We start from the raw sequence: 20,046 nt of genomic DNA on the forward strand, positions 1-20,046 counted from the left end.
CAAGTTCTTGTCCTAAAGAGGGAAAACAGGGCTAACCTCGTAGGGATCCCTGTGAGATGAGGTTAGCATGTCCCTGTCCAGCCAGACCCACCAGCCACGCCAATAATTGCACCTGGCATCCCACTGCAGAGCACGATTCGTTTGTCTTGTTGGTTTATTGGCCTAGAGAGTTGGACACACACACAAATGCGGAGATAAATATTGGTCAGTTTCTCTAAATCTGGGTCCTCACTACATATAGAGCTAGAGTCTGTAGAATTCTAAATCTTGCGTGCTGTGGCACAGAACCAGTGGCCTTCCCACTCCACCGTCACCCTTCTTCCCAGGGAACATGGGGAAAGAGGGCACAAACTGACAAGACTTGATAATTTTCAAAAGACGAAATTGCAAAATCCCAAATTTCCAACATCTGAAATTCACAAGGTTCAAGTTCCCCAGCTCAGATACATGTATTTTAATCTCCATTTCGCCACAATCTCCTTTGTTGCCCAGAACCACCAAATTCTGGAAACTATTTTCCTAAATCAGATTAAAAAAACAAAAAAACAAAATGTCTACAGTCTCAGTTCTCCCAAAATGTCCATGGTTTTAGAATTTTGACCTGTTGTGAAATTCAATTCCCTGGTCCATCCTCAACCCCTTCCATCTCCTGTGCCGTTCTGCCTCAGAGGAGTGCAGGTTAAGGTTATAGGGGCACTGCCGTTGCACCCGCCCCCTGCCTCCAAGGCCTTCCTCAGTCTCTCTTGTGGTTCCGCTGTGTATATATATATATTTTTATATATATAATTTGTGTGTAGATATATATATATGTATTCTTTATTATGTACTTTTTTTTTTTCGCAGTTTTTCTAAAGTGCCAGAAACAAGATTTGTGGGAATTTTTTAGTGATTTTTTTTTTTTTTCATTTTTCCCTGTTTTAAACTTTTCTCCCCCTTAAAAATTGGAACTCAGTACATTCAGTAGGAAACTCTTCACTCGGACTGCGGCCAAGACCAAGAAAAGTGCAAAGAGACGGAGGAGGAGTGAAGGAGCGACACTCCTCCATGGTTAACATTCAGGGAGCCTGTCGAAAACCTCCCTTTCCGTTTGCTGGGAGGGTGTGAGGAGGCAGGAGGCTGCTCCTGTCCCTCCCGCCAAACCACCTCCCTCCAAAAGCCATGATCTTGCCCTTTCAGCATCAGTTGAGAGGGCAGCCATCTCGGCCCCAAAAAACAGTAGCTGGGAAAAGGACTGCCATTTTGATGATGGCAACTTTTCCCCTTTTTAAACTGCACTCCTCTAATTCCCATTTATCAAATTTGCTCCCCCAAACTGGCTCTCCCCTTGTGAGCTTTTTGTGTGTGTGTGGGGGGGGTGGTGGGGGAGGTGGGTGGATGGGAAGTGTTCATTCAATCACAGAGTGGGGAGGCCCAGTTATCAGAATTAGGAGTGAACATTTATTCAACTCCACCACTGGAAGGAAACATAGGGACCCCTGACCAGGGTTAACTAGTGCAAATTAGGGATTAGGGACTTACAAGGTCCCTGTACCCCATCCCTAGGTTGGGATCTTTGGGTGTGGGAAACTGAGTCAAAGATGGGGTGTAAGGTGCTATTTTGGAGGGAAAGTTGGTGGGGATACCCCAAAGCCCACCAGGGGAGTAGGATGGTTCCCCAAAAACCATCTGGAGTAATTGGTGAGGGAAGTGATACTGGGGGGAAAGAGGGCTAAGGTAAGGATGGGAGGTCGTGTGCAAATCTCGGGCTTACCTACCCATCCAACCCCCATCATTTTTCTGGCTATTTGGTCTAGTCTGGGAGAAACCATTGGGAAAAAAAACAAGGAGGAAGTAGGACCCCTCCCCCATCCTATATAGAGCTTCTCCTTCCTGGCCCCCAAATCTGGCTTAGCCCAGATGAGGCCATATGCAGAGGCAGGAAGAGGTGCAATCCGCTCACCTCTTTCGCCGTGAAGAGTCTGGGGCTTACTAGATTTGAGGGTCAAAGCAGGGCTGAGATTGGTGCTGCCTGGGCTGGGAAAGAACTCAGCCAAGGAACAGATAGGTAGCCCTCCCTCCCACCCCGCTCTTTGACCAGGATGGGAGAGCCATCTCCACAGTCTTGGAGTAGGAGGAGGAATATGGAAGATCCAAAGGCGTAGAAGCCAAGGAAGGCATGGCGTCTTAACGTGAAGGGAACAGGGACACAGAAACCCACCCTTGGGAAGAATGGCATCTGAAGCCCACTCCCAGGTGGGTAAGTGTTGGGTATCACAATGGTCTGGTCCAGGCCCTGGGCCACAAAAGGATGGAATGTGCTAGGAAGCATCTGGGCAAGGGCTTAGAGAAAGCTTCAAGATGCAGGGTGGGGAACATTCGGGGAGAAAGATGGTTTCCCCCTAAGTTTAGGAATCAGGGGGCGGGTTAGACATTCAGAGCTGGTGGGGGCCGTGAGTAGAGATTCATGGAAGTATATTGCTCAGTTGCCCCAAGGGCTTGAGGAGGGATGAGCTGGCCCTGCCCCTCACGGAGGCCATTCCCTGGAGGAGAACTGAGAGGGGAACCACCGAAGACCCCTTCCCAGGTGGTGGGAAAACTACAATCTCACACAAAGCAGCCTGACCCCTGAGCTCCAGAGGCCCCCAGGTCCCTGCACAGGAGTGTGGAGGGGCTCCCAAGGGGCAGGGAGGCCGGGGAGCTGGTAGTGGCGGGGGTTCAGGGAGGGTGGCATCTGGTGAAAGGGGGGATCCGGGTCCAGAGCTCACCCCACATCTCCCTTCTGGGTTCTTTCAACCCCTGCCCTCTCCCCTTCTCCCTTGGGGGCAACCGGTGGAGGAAGAGTTGGGGGTGGTGGGGTTGGGGGGGTAGGGGCTGCTGCTTGAGGATTGACTGCGTAGCCAAAGACCCCTGGTAGGAAGGGAAGGGCCCCCCCACCCTTCTCATCAGGTAGGACCATGTTAAGAGCGACCGGGAGAGCGGCCAGGTTGCTGAAGTTGTAAGGGTAGGCGGCGAGGAGCTGGGGACCATAGACAAGTGGGTAGGGCTCAGGGTAGAAGGTGACTTTGGCAGCCCCCATCGCCTCCATCCGGTCTCCCCCGCCAGCCCCACCTGGCCCCTCACTCCCACCTTTTCCCCTGCCACTGCCTGATTCCCGGCCGCTCCCAATCAGAGCCAGTGGAAATTCCTGCACAGGTGGGTATGCATAGGTGGCCCCTCCTGCCCCCACAGAGGGCTCCTCCCCTCCTGAGATGACAGGGTCCTGGAGCGAGGCAGGCTCAGAAGCTTCCTCAGCAGGAGCACTCCCGCCTCCACCACCTGCCTCCCCGCTGGAGGAAGAGACCTGCATCTCTTGGGGGGCCTCCTCCTTAATCTCCCCAGCTCTGGCACCAGTGCTGCCCTTTGAGTAGGCAATGACAGGCGTGGGGGTGCCCCCGGGTCGCTCGGCGGCGTGCCTCTGCCCATGGCGGCTCAGGGCAGCGGCCGTCTTGCACACCTTGGCGCAGTGAGGGCAGGTGAGGCGGGTGGAGGGCTTCCGTCCAGACCGGGAGCTGTGGGGGCCCCCGCTGTGGGATTCCTGGTGCTTGCGCAGCTTCCTCAGGCTGGCGAATGTCTGGGCACAGTCCTCACAGCGGTGTCTCCTCTCGCCACGGGCACGCCCCGTGGGGCCGTCGGCTGCTGGGGTCTCCTCCCAGCTCCTCCGTTCCAGCTTCTGTCTCCAGCGAGGTGGCCGGCGGCTTCTGGGCATCCCGCTGCCCCCGCTGCTAGCAGGGCCACGGCTCCAGCCTTGCGCTTGGGCTTGTAGGAGTAGTAAGGCCTCCAGAGCTGGTCCTCCCCGCCAGCCTTGGACTCCCCCTGCCCCTCCTCCTCCTCCTCCTCTTCCTCTTCCTCATCCTCCTCCTCCTCCTCGCTCTCCTCCATCTCCTCGCCGCTTAGCTCCCCGGGACGCAGGTCTGTTTCTGAGATGCGGCGCTTGACAATCGCCTCCTCACCGATTCGCACAGTGATCTGACACAGTGGCGGTGGAGCCTGGAGCTGAGAGGGGCCCCGGCCAGGCCCTGCAGGGGGACCCGCGCCCCCGCCAATCCCGCCAGCTGGCTTGGCCGTGTAGGTCAGAGTCCTCGTGGCCCGTGGGTTCCGGCCCTTGGCCTCCTCCATGGCTGTGGCGGGCCCTGCGGCTGTGGCTGGGCTGCCTGCTGTGGCTGGGCTGGTTGGTGCGGCTGCAGGTTCGGGGGGAGGAGGTGGGTACTCACGTTTCTTGGGGGGCCGTGGGGGAGCAGTGTAAGTGATGACTGAGGCGGCTTGGGCCCCCCCTGTGCTGGCCGGCCCACTCCCTGCTCCACCACTGCTGCTGCCCCCATGCACAATGACTGAGGGAGCCGGGTGGGCAAAAGTGATGACAGATGGTGGGGGGCCAGGCTCTGGGGCAGGTGCGGGTCCGGGTGGCGAGCTGGCTGGCATTGCCACAGGGGCCGCTGTGTTGAGGCTTGGAGAGAGGGGGGCCTCGGGGGCTCCCTGGCTGTAGGTCTTGTAGGGCCGCTTGGCCGCCCGCATGGGGAGCAGGCGGTACAGCTTGAGGGTATTGAGCTTGGGCTTATAGCCTCCATTGGGCGTCTTCTCGCTGGCCAGGAGGCTTGGGCTAATGCCGTGGAAGGCTCGCTGGTGGGTCTTCAGGTTATAGTAAGTGACAAAGGTCTCCCAGCAGAAGATGCACTGGTACCTGGGCCAGGGAACAGGGCAGGGACAGAGCCAGTTGAGTCAGGGGCCCTGAGGCTAGGGCCTTAGCTTCCCATTTTCTCTCCTGTCTCCGCTCAGACCTTGAACTGCCCCAGCCATCTGCTCACCCTTCTCTCATGTTGCTTGTCTCACCCCACCAGCTTCAGAAGGGACACCAGTCCTAATTCAGTGTCCCCCACTGGCTGTGCAATGCCAGGCCTCAGCTGTTCCATCTGTGAATTGGGAATAATCACATACCTTGCCTAACTCCCAAAGCCGCCTTCTGAAGCTCACCTGACAGATGGGGAAGTATCTTATCAACAAGGGTACATTAGAACTGTAGATGGACATGCCTGTGCTTCCTATTGTCCTGCCCCATGAGGCAACTTTCTGTTTCCTCCTTGGCCTTTTCCACATCACCAAGCCAGGACGTGACACCTGGCGGTGCTAAGAAATAAACATCAGTGGGAGGAAACGGGGCTGGAGGGAGGCAGAAGGGTGAGTGACAGAAAACAGATGAGCAGGGGCCAGTGGGTGAGCAGACATCTGAGAATGGCTTTCTGGGCCCCATGCTCTGCCCATTCCCTCCCTTGTCCATGTGGTCCCTAAGTGGACTAGGTCCCATGTGACCTCTCCACCCCCATCCACCCCCAGTCCCCGGCCGTCCAGAGCACTCACCTGCGCTCCCCGGTGTGCCACACCTCGTGTTTGGTTCGGTACTCAGCCAGTGCGAACACCTTCTCGCAGTAGCGGCAGGGGTACTTCCTCCGCCATGAGTGTACGTTGCTGTGCCGCTTTAGGCTGGACAGGGTCACGTAGGAACGCTCACAGGCCGCGCACACATAGAGCACGTGGCCACCCACCACCTTCACCACGTGCTCAGGACCACCTCGGAAGCCTACCGCTGGGGGCAGGGCTGAGGCGTCCACTCCTGCAGGGCCACTGGGGACAGAACCCCTGGCTCCCAGCCCTGCGGACCCCCGAGCGCTGGCCTCCCTCCGGCACTGGGCCTCATGGGTCTGTAGCCGCTTGGGATGGATGAAGCTTTTCCCACATCGGGGGCAGGGGAGGGGCCGCCGGGACAAGGCAGGCTGTGAGTCAGGGCCCTGGGCCTCAGCCCTGTCCCCCTCCCACTCCCCAGCTGGCCTAGGCCCAGGCCCAAAGCTGTCCTCCTCAGGCTGTGAGGTGGCCATGGGAACTGGAGCAGGAGGGACCCAGGCATCACCCCCCTCCCCCAGGCCCTGCAGGCGGGAGATGCCCAGACGCCGTCCCAGAGCACCGATCTCTGCCACAGCTGCCCCGTCCCCTCCACCACCAGGCAATGCCAGCCGGGCACTGTAGATGAAATTGAGGACATCAGAGAAGGCAGCTGCTGGGACCCCAGGCAGCTCCAGGACCCGAGGTGGGGATGAAGCTGAAGGTGAGGCTGGAGAGGGAGAGGAGGAGGAAGAGGAGGAGGAGGAGGAGGAAGAGGAAGAGGAGGAAGAGGAGGAGGAGGAGGCCGCTGTGGTGGTGGTGGGGTTGGGGGCTGAGCCCCCAGTGATGGGTGGGAGGGGCAGTGGAGCTGAAGCCAGCAGTGCCTCTCTGAAGAAGGGACTAGAAGCAGCCAGAACGCTGCGGTGAGCAGGGAACTTGGTATCTCCGGCTATGAGGGTGACGTCACAGAAGAGGCCGCGAAGCCGCTGTTCATTGAGCTGGCGCAGAACGGCGGGCGCATGGGATGGGTCTGTCACCTCTGCTGGGGGTGGCATGGCGCCAGCCTAGATGAAGAAGAGGCCAGGGGAGGATCTCAGAGGCTGGGCGGAGGGCAGGGGGCTTTCAAGTCAGAGGCGAGCTGGGCAGGGGTTGGAGGCTGTTGGCCAGAGGCTGGTGGAAGGCTGACTGACTTCTGATCATGGAAGTTAGGGGTTAACCTTAGCCACCCCACGTCCGGCCAGTGTCAGACATCTGGGGCTGAAAGAGGCCAGGGATTCCTCAGGTCTTGATGAAGGTCAGGGGTCAAGACTTCCAAGTCACAGAGTAACGGGGGGAGGAATGGACACCTCTCTCCCACTGGGAGGGGGTGGGAGCCCCCACAGCTGATGGCCATTTCCCAGGCCTCCTCAGCCTGGAGGATATGGCTGCTTTGCTCGCCTGCAGCCTCAGGCCCAGTCTCCCTCCCAGCAGACCTCTCACCCGTCTCACCTGAGAGCACAGCCAACATGGAGTGGAGCGGAAGTGGCTCAGCAAGTCCCTTCTGCCGTGCTTCTTCCCTCTGTGGAGAAACAGAAACTGTGTCCTTGGGAAGGGAACTGGGCGGGAGGCTGACCCAGGAGATGGGGAGTGGTGCCGCATGCAGGGTCAGAGAGGCCTGGGCAGCTCTAGAGACCCTGACCCTCCTGGGAACCAATCAGGTTACTTGCTCAGTGGCCTCTAATCGGACCTAGGATGTCACAGATTATTGCAAAGCCTGTTCTGCTGGCCCCCAGAAGTACAGGAATAAGATAATTTTCATATTCCCAATTTGCCTCAAAACAATCCAGCAACATCAGTTCAATCCTGTAGGTCCAGGGAAGCCTGCTGATCAGTCTCAAGTCCCTTGAGCCTAATCTTTGGGACTCAAAAGGAAATCAAAGATTTGCATGTTGTCCTTTATTATAACAGTCTTATTTACATATCAAAATAGATTTGTTTGACCTTTTTCATTGGACCAAGCTGCTAGATATTCAAATTAGCAGAGGACTTCGTCACATAAATCTTAGAGAGGGTTTCTAGGTGCCAGGGGACCACTGAAGACCACCGTCTCGAGCACACGCGCCAGCTTGCTCCAATCTCTGGAAAGGCCACCAGACTGGAAGTGAGGAAGCTTGGGTCCCCCTCCTTACTCTGAGAGGTGGCGGCTTTGGGCCTTTGGCTTAAAAAAAAGTGGGGGTGGAGCGGGGAACACAACCCCTACCTCACCTTTTGCTGGGAGTCTCATCCAAAAGGAATAGCAGGTAACCCAAATGTGAGCCATGGCAGTCACTGCCCACAAGGCAACTCACAGACTCAGCTTTGGGGGCTCAATTTTCAGTTGAAGATCTCAGTTCCAGAGCCATAGAGTAACTTAGCCAAAGACACACAGAGCTGGTCATGACAGGTGGGGCCTGTTCACAGAGCCAGGCCTGCTGATCTGAGGGCAGAGCTCTCAGCCCCTCTTGTCCACCCTCCACAAAGCCTGGGGGGCCTCCCCTTCCACACGCCCGGGGTCACACATGACCTCCAAGGTGTCCTGCGTCAGGAGTTTCTCATGCAATTCCCACCCCACCCCCCAAAAATGCTCTCTTCCTATTTATTACTCATACTGTCTGGACTAAGACGCCTTCTCTCTTCAGCCAAAAGGCGGCCCTCAGTCCTCTCCTGGAGGAGGAGGTAAACAGGGATGAGAATCAAAGTTTCTAATAGCCCCGAGTGCTAGGCACACACCTAAGTCGAGTGCTACCCCATCAGTTGATGGACTGCAGGTGGGTCAGGAATCCAGGGGAAGGATTCCTGGGCTGGTGTTCACATCTGTTTGCAAAATGGGGAAAGAGAACAAGGTCTCTTCCTCCCTTTTGTGACAACCACCAGCCAACAGGGACCCCCAAGAGTCAGTGCTTCACTGGTATTACCTCATTTGCTCCTCATCACCACCCTAAAATGTAGCAGTTAGCTTCACTTTAAGTGACAGGCAGGGATTTCCCTGGTGGGGCAGTGGATGGGAATCCGCCTGCCAACACAGGGGACACACGTTCAATCTCTGGTTTGGGAAGACCTCACATGCCAAGGAGCAATTAAGCCCAAACACCCTAGAGCCTGTGCTCTACAAGAGAAGCCACCGCAATGAGAAGCCCGTGCACCGTAAGGAAAAGTAGCCCCCGCTTGCCGCAACTAGAGATATATGAGATCAGTTAGTCGCAGGGCTGGGATCTGTTTGGCTCCAAAGCCTTCATTCTTGATTATACCACATCAGGATGAAAGAGATGTTTACGGCTGTGATTCTGTGATATAATAAGAAATTTTAAAAAAATTAAAAAAAAAAAAAAAAAAAAAAAAAAAAAAGAAATTAAGTTGACCCTCGAACAACACGGGTTTGAACGGCGTAGGTCCACTTCTATGTGGATTTTTTTTTCAATAGTAAATACTACAGTACTACAAGATCTGAGATTGGTTGAATCTGAGCACGCACAAGAACCTTGGATATGGAAGGCTGACTGTAAGGCTATACTTAGATTTTCCACTGGGTAGAGTGTCCGTGCCCCTAACCCCTACATTGTTTAAGGGTCAGGTATAATATATTTGGTCCTGGTCTCCATTCTTTTTATTAAAAAATATATATATATTTGGCTTTGCTGGGTCTTAGTTGCGGCATTTGGAATCTTTTAGGTGCAGCTTGTGGGATCTAGTTCCCTGACCAGGGATCAAACCTGGGTCCCCTGCACTGAGAGTGTGAAATCTTAGTCACTGGACCGCCAGGAAGTCCCCTCTGTTCCCATTCTTGACACAGAGCTCCTAAAACTCGTGTAATTTCCCAAGTGATAGGAGCATTGTTGTTTAGTTGCTCAGTTGTATCTCTTTGTGACCCCATGAACTGTAGCCCGCCAGGCTCCTCTGTTCATGGGATTTTCCAGGCAAGGATACTAGACTGCCATTTCCTTCTCCAGATGGGGGTGCTAGGGGCATCTTATTCTAACATTTGACCTCAGTTCCTAACATCAAGCTCCTAAACTAAACCCCTTGGAATTTCCTGGGTGACAGGAGTGTCTCTTGTTCTAAAGAGGTGACTCTCCATGGAGTCCTGGATGGGGGCTGGTCACCGGAAAGGCCAAGCCATGATGAGAAGTTTGGAACTTTCAGCCCCAGCTCCCATTGCCTCTGGGGAGAGGAGAGGGCCTGGAGACTGATCGTGCCTATGTGATGAGGCCTTCATAAAAACCCCTCAACTATGGGGTTCAGAAAGCTTCCAGTTCCTAAACACATCTCCATGGTGAGAGGGTGGCACAGCCTAGCTTTGTGGAGACAGAAGCTCCTGCACTCAGGACTCATCCAGACCTCTTCATCTGGCTATTATCATATCCTTTATTATATGATAAACCAATAAACACAAGTATTTCCCTCAGTTCTATAAGCCATCCTAGCAAATTATCAAAGCTGAGGAGGCAGGCTGTGAGAAAGTCTGATTCTTGCTGGTCAGTCAGAAGTACAGGAGGTTTGGGGAATTCCCTGGTGGTCCAGTGGTTAGGACTCTGAGCTTCCACTGCAGCGGACATGGGTTCAATCCCTGGTCTGGAAACTAAGATCCCACACACAGCGTGGTGTGGCCAAAAAAAAGTTAATAAAAATTTTAAAAAGCTGTAAAAAAAAAAAAAAGTACAGGAGGTCTGGGCTTACAAACTGCTATCTGAAGTGGGGGCAGTCTTGTGGGACTGAGCCCTTAACCTGTGGAATCTGATGCTATCTCCAGGCAGATAATATCAGAATTGAATTGAATTTTAGGACACACAGCTAGTGTCAGAGAATTGGCCAGTGTGGGGGAAGAAACTCCACACGTTTGGTGTCAGAAGTGTTGTGAGTAGAGTGTATGGGATAACAGTTCTGTTTTTCTTGAAACAGAACCCACTAGGACTCCCCACCAGCCCATCTAGGATCTTTGCAAAAATTAGAGGAAGGGGAAAAAATAGAGGAAAGGCCTCTTCCAGGTAGCAGCTCTGCACAGGTGAGCAAAGAAAAGGTTTGATTCCAGCTCCTACTCACCCTTTGGCCAGGCCTGGCCACTTGCACAACCATATGGGCTTGGTTTCTACCCAGGCGTGGCTGTGTGCTGACTGCCAAGATATATGGACAAGGCCTATCCAGGCTTTTTCAGAACCACAGCGGTCCAAGGCTGTCCTGGCCCTTGGAGATCACCTAGAACCATCAACGTCATGATACTTGGAGCTGCCGTTGAGATAAACATTGTGTCAAATCTGGCACTAAGCATTTTATCTGCATCATCTCATTTCAGCACTCAAAAGGACCACAGGGAGGCAGGGGCTAGTATCAACCCCATTGTACATATGAGGAAACGGAGGCTTTAAATACTCTAGATGCCACACTTGCAGGCAGAGAGAATGTAGTGGTGGGGTGACTTGTCCCTGGACTCTCTACTAACCAAACGGGGTCTGGATCTGGCTCTCCTGAGTTCAACTGCCCCACCACTGGCCGCTGCCCTGCCGGGGTTATACGAGGTAGAACAGACGACACTGGTTATGGGACCCTGGGCAAATTATTTCACCTCTCGGTATGTCGGTTTCCTTGTCTATAAGCTGGGGATAATGAAGTAAGCCCATTACGTAGAGCTGTAGAGAATAAACAAGCTGATGACCGGCTGTACCTAGAAGAGTGCTGGGCACGCAGCAGATGCTCAGGAAGTGCTAGCTCTTATTATCATCTTGGAACTCAGTCCCGGAAAATGGTGGGGGGAAGTGGTGAAGAAAAGGGGCAGAAATCAGGCTTCATGGTAGGTCTGATGGCTCTGTGGTTTTAGTTTTTTTATTTGTTTTTACCGTTTCTCTACTCTTAACTGGTTGTGTGATCTTAGAGGTGTGACTGAGGTGGGGATGTGAGCACCACCACCAGATACCTTCCACCTCCAGCTGTTACCTGTGCCTGGAACATTCTCTCCTCAGGCAGCCTCACGCCTTGCTATCCCACCTCCTTTCAGCTTTGACTCAAAAGTCACCCCCAAGGCCCTCCCTGGCTGCCCTGTACCTCCCCAAGCTTCCTATCCCCCTTCCCTACTTTATTTTCCTTCTTGGCATTTACTAAGACTACTGCTCTTTCATCTCTAGAAGGCAAGCTCCAGGGGATGGATGGATTTTTGTCTGCTTTGTCCGCTGCTCCGTCCAGTACTTAGAACATTGCCTGATACATGGTAGGAGGATTCAAAACATTTAGGGTAAATGAATGAACCTGCTTTCTTAAAGCCTGCCTGGACTGTGCCCACCTTTAGGAAGGACACCATCCTCAGGCCAGGACTGAGTTGGCCAGGAGCTGGGGTGGCGAGTGTAACTTGACCGCTTCGGGGGCACTCGTGTTCTGCCTAATACACCTCCAGGGCTTTATTTTTGATTTATCTATGTTTTTTACTCCCAGGGCTTTACATGCATTGCCTCATTTAATGGTTTCCTCAGCCACTCCAAGTTGGCATTTACATTATCCCAGTTTTACATGTGAGGAAACTGAGGCTCATAGAGGGATTTACCTTGCTCAAGGTCACACAGCTTGTGAACAGCAGGGTCAGAATTCACATCCAGGCCCATGTGAACCCAGATGCTGGGTCCTCCCCTCTGCCACACTACCATGTCCTGCCTTAAGGGGGCTAGGGCCAGCTAGCAGGCTGCCAGAACCATCACACACACACACACACACACACACACAGGAGCTCATGTGCTAAAGGCTAACTGTGTCAAGTCTGACTCCTCCCTTGCCCTTGCTCCCCATGTCCAGCCGTCACTGAGTCTGGTCAGATCTGCGGCCTAGCTTGGGAATGGCTCTGGAAGCTTTCCCTCTACCCTACCTCTGGCCCCCAAACTAGCTCAAGGCCTTGTTAACAGTCTCATGGTTCAAGGCCAGGGCTTGCAGCTAGTCCCCTGCTTCCGGTCTTAGCATCTACCATCCAGGCTTCCTCTCACTGAGAATCAACAGCCCCGAAGCAGCTCAGGCATTGTCACTTCTGGGCTCTGAACCCCTCTCTAGCCTCCACTCCATAATAAAGCTCAAATTCAGCAGCTGGGCATTCAAGTGTCCAGTCCCCATCTTCCTCTCTCCTCTTGCCTGGAGTGAATCTCCCCTCCAGTTTCTGGTGTGCTCTCCAGCCTCAGCACTCCCACACCTCCAGGCTTCTGCCTATGCTGGTTCTCCTGCCAGAAATAAAAACTTTGCCCAGCCTCTTCTCCAAATACCTCCAAAATGTTGAAATTGACCTCAAATGCCACCTCTGTCTTGGTCCTCCCTGACTCTCAGAACAAGGACAATCTCTCCTTCACCCACTTCATCAACATTTTGTGCCCGTGTGGCCAGTACCCAGCAGCAGATGCTAAGTTCTCCCTCCCAGGCAGGGACTCCCTGAATCACTGTTGAAACATACCAGTCTTCTGAAATGAATTATTGCAGGTGTTAAGTTCTGCAGAAATTGGGCAGAAGTGTGTGTATGTATGTGGAGGGGGATGCATGGAGAAGCCCACCACAAGCAGCAGGGGACAGCATATAAGAGCCCAGGATCTGGAGTCAGATTGCCTGGGTTCAAATCCAGCTTTACCTCTTACTAGCTAAATGGCTTTGCGCATATGACTTCTCTGGACCTCGGCTGTCTCATCTGAGAAAGGGAAGTAATTAGAACTCCCACTTTCATCCAGCATTGGAAAAACTACATGAGTGATCATATGTAAAAGCATTAAGAACAGTGCCTAGTACACAGTAAGTGTTCAATAGGTGTTTCCTGCTGTTATTATTAACCAAGCCCCAAGAAGGGGCTCAGTGCTGGCAGAGGGCTGACAGTGGCTGGCATGGGCATAGTCCCCAAAGTGTAGCTACTTTCCAGGTATGCTTCCCAATGTGCTACGTACCTACAGCCCTGTTGGAAGACAGACAGGGAAGGTGATTAGCCCCATTTTACAGATGAGGAACTGAGGGTCACTTAGGGAAAGTGCTGGCGAGGAAGTGGTAGGGCCTGAACTCCTCTGTTCTCATCTAGGCCTCCTTCCTCTCCACCAGGCCATGGTGCACCTGTTGTGCAGGCCTGACACAGCAGCCAGCACGCCCCCGGGCAGGGGGCCTAGCCATAGCGTCCACCCAGCCCCTACACACATGCCCCCTCCAAGCCAGGCCAGGCCAGACCACAGGGTGTGCACACTTGGAACAAACAGACACACATACACACGCCCCTACAGAAGGGCCAGGGCCCCAAAGGTGAGGAAAACCTGTTCTGAGGAATCTGCCTAGCGAGCAAATTCTGTTTCCAGACCCTTCCACAGTCGCAGGAGTGGCCTAATGTGCGTCACAGAAGAGATGGAAAAGCAGAGATACCAGCAAGGGGGACAGAGAGAGGGTGAAGCAGGAGGAGGAGACTGAAAACTTCGTGTTTCTTTTTTCCATTTCAGTGACAAGAGTCACACCCGGCCTTTACGTAAACATGGCCAAGGAGCCACTCTGTCCAAACTGAGTTTCCTTGCAGCCGCCAGGCCTCTCCTCCTGGTGACCCTGACACGCTGGGCGGGCCGGCAAGGGGCAAGCACGCAGACCCTGCACGGACTAGCCGGGCCACCCGACAACACCCAGGCCTCCCGCCTGCTGCCCTTGCTCTGCCCCATATTTATCTCCCCGCCTTCTTCATAACACATACCCAGAGCGGCCCCACACAGCCACTTCAACACGCAGGAGCAGGCACGCACACACAGCTCGCGGTTGATCTCCAGAGTCTGAGGCCCACATTGCCCTTGTCACGCCACCTCCCTCCCCACAACTGTTTTCTGACCAGCTTGCCTCCCGGCCCAACAGCACGAAAGGCTCCCACAAACAACGTCACAAAAGAATCCCGTAGGGAATGTTGCAAACACACAACCTTCCCCTCGCTCGGCTGCCCATGATCCCATAAACACAACCTGCACATTCCACCCAGAACCCCAGACACCAGTACCAGCTGCCCCACGGGTACCTGAGACACACCCTGGGGGTTCTCATTTCCCATGGGGCCTGCAGGACCCGAGTTCTAGATATGCACCCCCCCCTTCCATGCCACCCGATCGTCACACGGACCCACAAACCCATCCAGTAGGCCATCTTCGCCAAGACTGGACCACACCTCAGCAGGGCCGCAGAAACCGGACCGGACCCAACACCTTCTGACTCAAGGGTACACAACTGCCCCCTCCAACTGAGCACACACACCCAGCACTTGGGTGCCCTCCACAGCACTTACCCGTCACCAGCTCTGCAGAAAACAACAGTTCACAAATAGTTCATGTGTGCAGGACCAGACACATATGTGCAAGAAAACACACCCCGATATGAAACATACCTAAAACCCCACACCTAACAAACTCCGCAGGTATTGTGCGCAGCTTCAAATGCGGACCTGTCACCCAGAGCCACAGGGCCACATCTTGTCATTCTGCCTCCCAACACTGGATACCCTTCCATCTGGCTTTGTGTCCCCATGGCCTGGGAGGGCCCTGCTGGACCCCTGGCTACCAGACCAGCAAACAGTGGTGATCAGGAGAGGTTTACCTTGCCCCACAACACAGCAGGAGACACACAAGCTCCAGGACTCGCAGCCACAACCCTGCCCCGACGGCGCAGCGGCTCCCGGGCCCCTGTTCGCCCTGCGCACCCCGCACACCCCAACTCTGGGGCGCTCGGCGGCCCACCCCTCCCCCCTTCTGCCTGGCTTCTACGCCATCGCCCTCCCAGCAGCTTGCAGCGCCGGCCCGGGCTCACACCAGCCCCACCCCACCCCCAACCTGCCCCACGGGGGGAGGGGGACACCGGGCTGCAGAATTAACCCTTCAAGTGAGGAGTGAGCGCGGCCCTTTCCACGGCCCCAGGCGATCGCACCCCCAGCCTCCCACCCCGACCGCCGCCGAGTCGGACGCCGTACCCGGGCCCCCTTAGTCGCCCCCCAGCGCCCTGCGCGCCTGGAGGCGGGGCCAGACTCAGCCCCCGACCCCTGAGCCCCCAGGTCAACCCCAAAGGGGAGCGGTCGCGGCTCGGGGCGCGGCCCGGGCCCCCGCGGCACCGGGCAGCGGGGAGGGGGCCCGGCTGTTGGCTCCGGTCCGCCCTGGCCCTGCCCGGTTCGCCCTGGGGCCCACCTGACTGCGATGGCGCCGTGTCCGCCAGGCCCGGCTCATCACCGTGGCCGCCCCCGGCCGCTCCGGTTTCGCCCGCCTCCAGCTCCGGCTCCGGCTCCGGCCCCGGCCCCCCCCAGCGCCCGGCCCCGGCCCGTCCCCGCCGCCGCCGCCGCCGCTGACATCATCGGCTCCCCCCGCCCCGGTCCTACCCCCACCCCCACCCCCGGAAACAGTACCCCCCCAGCGCCGCCGCCGCTGCTGCTGAGAGGAGGCCGGCGCAGCGCAGCCGGCACAGACACCAGGCTCCTGGCTCGGGCTTGGGGCGCCAGCACGCCCGACGGCCTGCGCCCGGTCGATCCTGGGAAGGGACCGGGGCCACGCAAGGCCGCCGGACTAGTGGGCACCAAACCGGGCTGCGGGACTGACTATACTGTGGGAAGGGGCTTACCCTCCCCTCCCGCCCCCCTGCGGCGCTTCACTCAGTGGTGCACACAGCCTAGAACATGCACACCCTCTCCGCAGGCACACAACGTGGCAGGCTCACAATCAGGCCCAGTGGGACCCGCAGACCCAGCTCAACATACTCACAGGGACAGCCCTGGAAAAACACCCACACCCGCTCCCTCTCCAGAAATGCCCAGGGACCCCCGCCAGACCTACAGAACAGGTACACCTAAATGACTACCAGTGCAGACAAACACACCCGCTTGCTATTTTGTTCCCAGAGACTGAAACACCACATCCATGTACTCTGTAAATGCAGGGGCCTTGGTGTGGACCTCCCGAGGACAGCACCAACAACCCCAGGTGGAAGCACACAGAGAAGAAACACATTCCTGAAACTCCAGAGGGACAGTCCCGAAGACTCCTCCCTGCTGTTCAAAAATTCCAAACTCAGGAGACAGGAGCTGACCCTCAGAGGTGCTGTCCATAAAAGCTTTCTGAAACAGGGCAAGACAAATTAACTAAAAACCAAAGACGTCTCATCACAGACATGGTTGAAAAGAGGAAAAAAGGAACCAGACAGACTTTAGAGTCACAGAGAAATAAAGCAGAATTGGAAACAAGAAAATTGGCCCACTCCCACCTGACGGAGGTTCCAGGGAAGAACCTCCACCCCCACCTCAGGAAGGTTCTAGGGAAGAACCCCTCCAACCAGGTCACAATGGCTGGAGCTCTGAAGGGCCCAGGGTCCCTGAGTCAGGAGGAGAGGAGGAAGTCCAAGGAAAGATGGTGAGTGTTGGGGGCAGGGGAACAGAGCCCCCCTTCCCTGTAGCTCCTGGCTGCTTCCTTTCCCCTCTTTCTCTGAGACTGCACAGCTTTCCTAGATGCCCACAAGTGAAATTCATCACGGTGTTCCTGGATGTCCCTGGAACCCGTGACATCACACAGACACACAGCACCTGAGGCTGCCTCCCCTTCCTCAAACCGACAGAGCATCCCTGGGTCCTCTTTTTCTCCAACCAGGAACAACTTACCCCGAGAAACACGATGCTCCAGGACTGCTCACTCCCCGCTTCCTGCTTTAGTGACTCAAGGCCCACACTGTACCACCTCATCCATCTTTTAGGCCCCGACTAGTTCCCAAGAGTTCCTCAGCAAGACAGCCTACCCCTCTACTGTCCCACAGGGTCCCAGAGCTCAGCCTGGCATGTGCCCTGCCCCATGTCCCCTGGGTTATGGCTGCCCTAATGCCCGAGCTCCTTTCTCCCTAACAGGCTGGCAGTCACCCCTACTTCAACCTGCCTGACTTCACGCAGCCATCACCGCCCTCCACTCCGCCCAGTCTCTCATCGCACCAGCGCTGCCGGCCCTCCGATGCCACCAAGGGCCTGCTCGTGGCCCTGCTGGGTGGGGGCCTACCTGCTGGCTTCGTGGGCCCCTTCTCCCGTATGGCTTACCAGGCTTCCCACTTTCCCTCGCTGGAGCTGCTCATCTGTCGATGCCTCTTCCACCTCCCCATTGCCCTGCTACTTAAACTTCGTGGTGACCCCCTCTTAGGACCTCCCGATGTCCGGGGCCGGGCCTGCCTTCACGCCCTGCTCAACGTCCTCAGCATCGGATGTGCCTACAGTGCAGTTCAGGTGGTGCCTGCGGGCAACGCTGCCACCGTCCGCAAAGGTTCTTCCACTGTCTGCTCTGCTCTCCTCGCCCTCTGCCTCGAGAGCCAGCGTCTCAGCGGCTATGACTGGTGTGGCTTGTTGGGCAGCACTCTGGGACTCATCATCATTGTGGGACCTGGACTAGGGACCCTGCAGGAGGGGACCACGGGCCTCTACACTGCCCTAGGCTATGTGCTTGCTTTCCTAGGTGGCCTGGCACTGTCACTGGGGCTCCTGGTATATCGCTCCCTGGACTTTCCCTCCTGCCTACCAACAGTGGCCTTCCTGTTTGGTTTGGTGGGGCTGGTGGGCTCTGTGCCAGGCCTCTTTATGCTGCAGACCCCCGTGCTGCCCAAGGATCCTCTGAGTTGGAGCTGTGTGGGGGCAGTGGGGATCCTTGCCCTGGTCTCCTTTGTGTGTGTGAGTTATGCGGTCACTAAGGCCCACCCCGCCCTGGTGTGTGCCGTCCTGCACTCTGAGGTGGTGGTGGCCTTGATGCTGCAGTACTATGTGCTCTATGAGACCGTGGCACCTTCTGACATCATGGGGGCAGGGGTCGTTCTGGGCAGCATTGCCATTATCACTGCCCAGAACCTCAGCTGTGAGAGGGAAGGGCAGGTGGAGGAGTGAGATCCAACTTGAGAGCCTGGGGGTGGGGGGGCTGGGTAAATAGAAGGAAAAACTGGAATACAAACATGGGAGAACAAGTGACTGGGAAAGAACTGGTGTGGGAGAGGGATATCCCTTCGAGTCAAGGATGACTTGGGGACTTGGTGAAGAGGGACTGCTGAGAAGTCTTGGAATAAGCCTGGAGACCAACATATTTGTAGTCTAGGCTGGGGCTTGAAGGGAGATCTGAGGAGCAGGTCCAAGGAAGGGGCTGAGGCAGGCAGGCCATGAACCACGGAGAGGATTTTTCTCTGGGCAGCAGAGAGAAGAGCTTTGGGGCTGGAGTGCTTGGGGCTTTCAGGCAAACGGAGCAAGCAGCTGCGCTGGGGGAAGGGAGTGTGCTTTTCTTTCCCTGAGCGATGGTTTCCCTTCCTCGTGGTTATGCCTCCCCACCTTGGGGTGGTGACGTGATACTGACATCAAACAAGGATCACTCTGAATGTGGCTGTGCAGTTGGTGTCATCTCTGCTTTGGAAGGACAGTGGAAGTCCTACTCCCCCCTTTTCCCCGGCTTGGAGAATCCCCTGGGATCCCCGCACCCTCCGCCCCATCTTATTTTTGAAATGTTCTAGAAGGGGGAGGATTTCCTAATGTTCAGATGCCTTGACCCCTAGTCCCTCAGGACTTCTGTGTCCCGCCCAGTGGTTAATCTGCTTTTCTTGGATTGTCGCGGTCCCGTGATCTCTCCCGGACGGCGGTGGCCAACGTCCTTCCGGAGCAAGCCCCTGAGCTGAGGCCTCTGAGCGGCTCAGGTCGGGGATCCAGAACCAGAACTCCATACAGCGCCCCACTAGAGGCCAGGAGATGCCCACCCGTCCCAGGAGGCCGCTCGACAGCTATCGGCTACTTCCGGACCAGCAATAGGCCTCGCCATCTTGATCTGTTCTTGCATATTCAGAGTGTACTGCATATTCATGACCAAGAATGGCCCCCGCACTCCCCCACTCCGGGAAGCCACTTGGGAGGATCCGACGGGCCCCGCCTCCTTCATTACCGATTCTCAGAACAGACCATTTTCCAGCGTGGGGGGTTATATTAATAAGAAACTTTAGCTAAAGATGAAACCACAAGCCAAACTAGAATAAAACTGGCCTATATTTATCCGCGAATCTGTAAACCTTAAACCTCGGTGCTGGAGGGAGTAACGAAGGGAGGCGGTGGGGTAATAAAGTTCCCTTCCCCATCGTCATTTCAAAAAGTCACCCAGCCAGGGAGCTGAGAAGCGACTAAAACGACTCGAGCGCGCGCCCCGTGCACGCCGGCGCAGGCGGCCCCGTAGCGCAAAGGAGGGCGGGAAAGGAAGGGGCGGGGGAAGCTGGGGCGAATCTATAAAAGGCGTCATTCAGCCAGTTCTCTCCTCAGAAGCGCCGAGAGCGCGGCCGGGACGGTTGGAGAAGAAGGCGGCTCCCGGAAGGGGGAGAGACAAACTGCCGTAACCTCTGCCGTTCAGGAGCCCGGTTACTTATTTATTCGTTTCCCTTTTTCTTCTTCTTCCCCCGAAACCTTTTCCTTTCCCTTCCTCTTTTTTTTCTTTTTGGGAGACGGAAAAAATCTCCGGAAAGGCGAAGGAGAGCTCCTTTCACCCCTTTTCGTTTCCCCGCCTCCTTCCCTCCCCCACCTTTCCCTCCTCCGGCTTTTTCCTCCCAACTCGGGGAGGTCCTTCCCGGCGGCCGCCCGGACGGGGTCTGAGCGCCTAGGTGGAGGCGGCGCAGGCTTTTTGTACTGAGGTTTGCGCCTGCGCAGCGCGCCTGCCTCCGCGA

General features: G+C 55.8%; 2 protein-coding genes across 2 annotated transcripts; one reads left to right on the forward strand and one right to left on the reverse strand.

Annotated features, from left to right (window-relative positions):
* Nucleotides 1-136: 136 nt before the first annotated feature.
* ZBTB4 (zinc finger and BTB domain containing 4) lies at nucleotides 137-15,716 on the reverse strand. The gene is given in 5 exon segments (XM_070389396.1): nucleotides 137-3,753; nucleotides 3,756-4,696; nucleotides 5,371-6,452; nucleotides 6,877-6,946; nucleotides 15,537-15,716. Coding segments are annotated over 3 exon segments (3,027 nt in total). The 5' UTR covers nucleotides 6,444-6,452; nucleotides 6,877-6,946; nucleotides 15,537-15,716; the 3' UTR covers nucleotides 137-2,740.
* Nucleotides 14,885-18,247, forward strand: SLC35G6 (solute carrier family 35 member G6). The gene is made up of 6 exons (XM_070357310.1): nucleotides 14,885-14,936; nucleotides 15,028-15,237; nucleotides 15,351-15,564; nucleotides 15,653-15,947; nucleotides 16,566-16,748; nucleotides 17,234-18,247. The coding sequence occupies exons 1-6, from the start codon at nucleotides 14,885-14,887 to the stop codon at nucleotides 18,245-18,247; spliced, it is 1,968 nt and encodes a 655-aa protein (XP_070213411.1).
* Nucleotides 18,248-20,046: the final 1,799 nt, after the last annotated feature.

The sequence above is a fragment of the Bos mutus genome, chromosome 19 (assembly GCF_027580195.1).
Source record: "Bos mutus isolate GX-2022 chromosome 19, NWIPB_WYAK_1.1, whole genome shotgun sequence".
NCBI lineage: Eukaryota > Metazoa > Chordata > Mammalia > Artiodactyla > Bovidae > Bos > Bos mutus.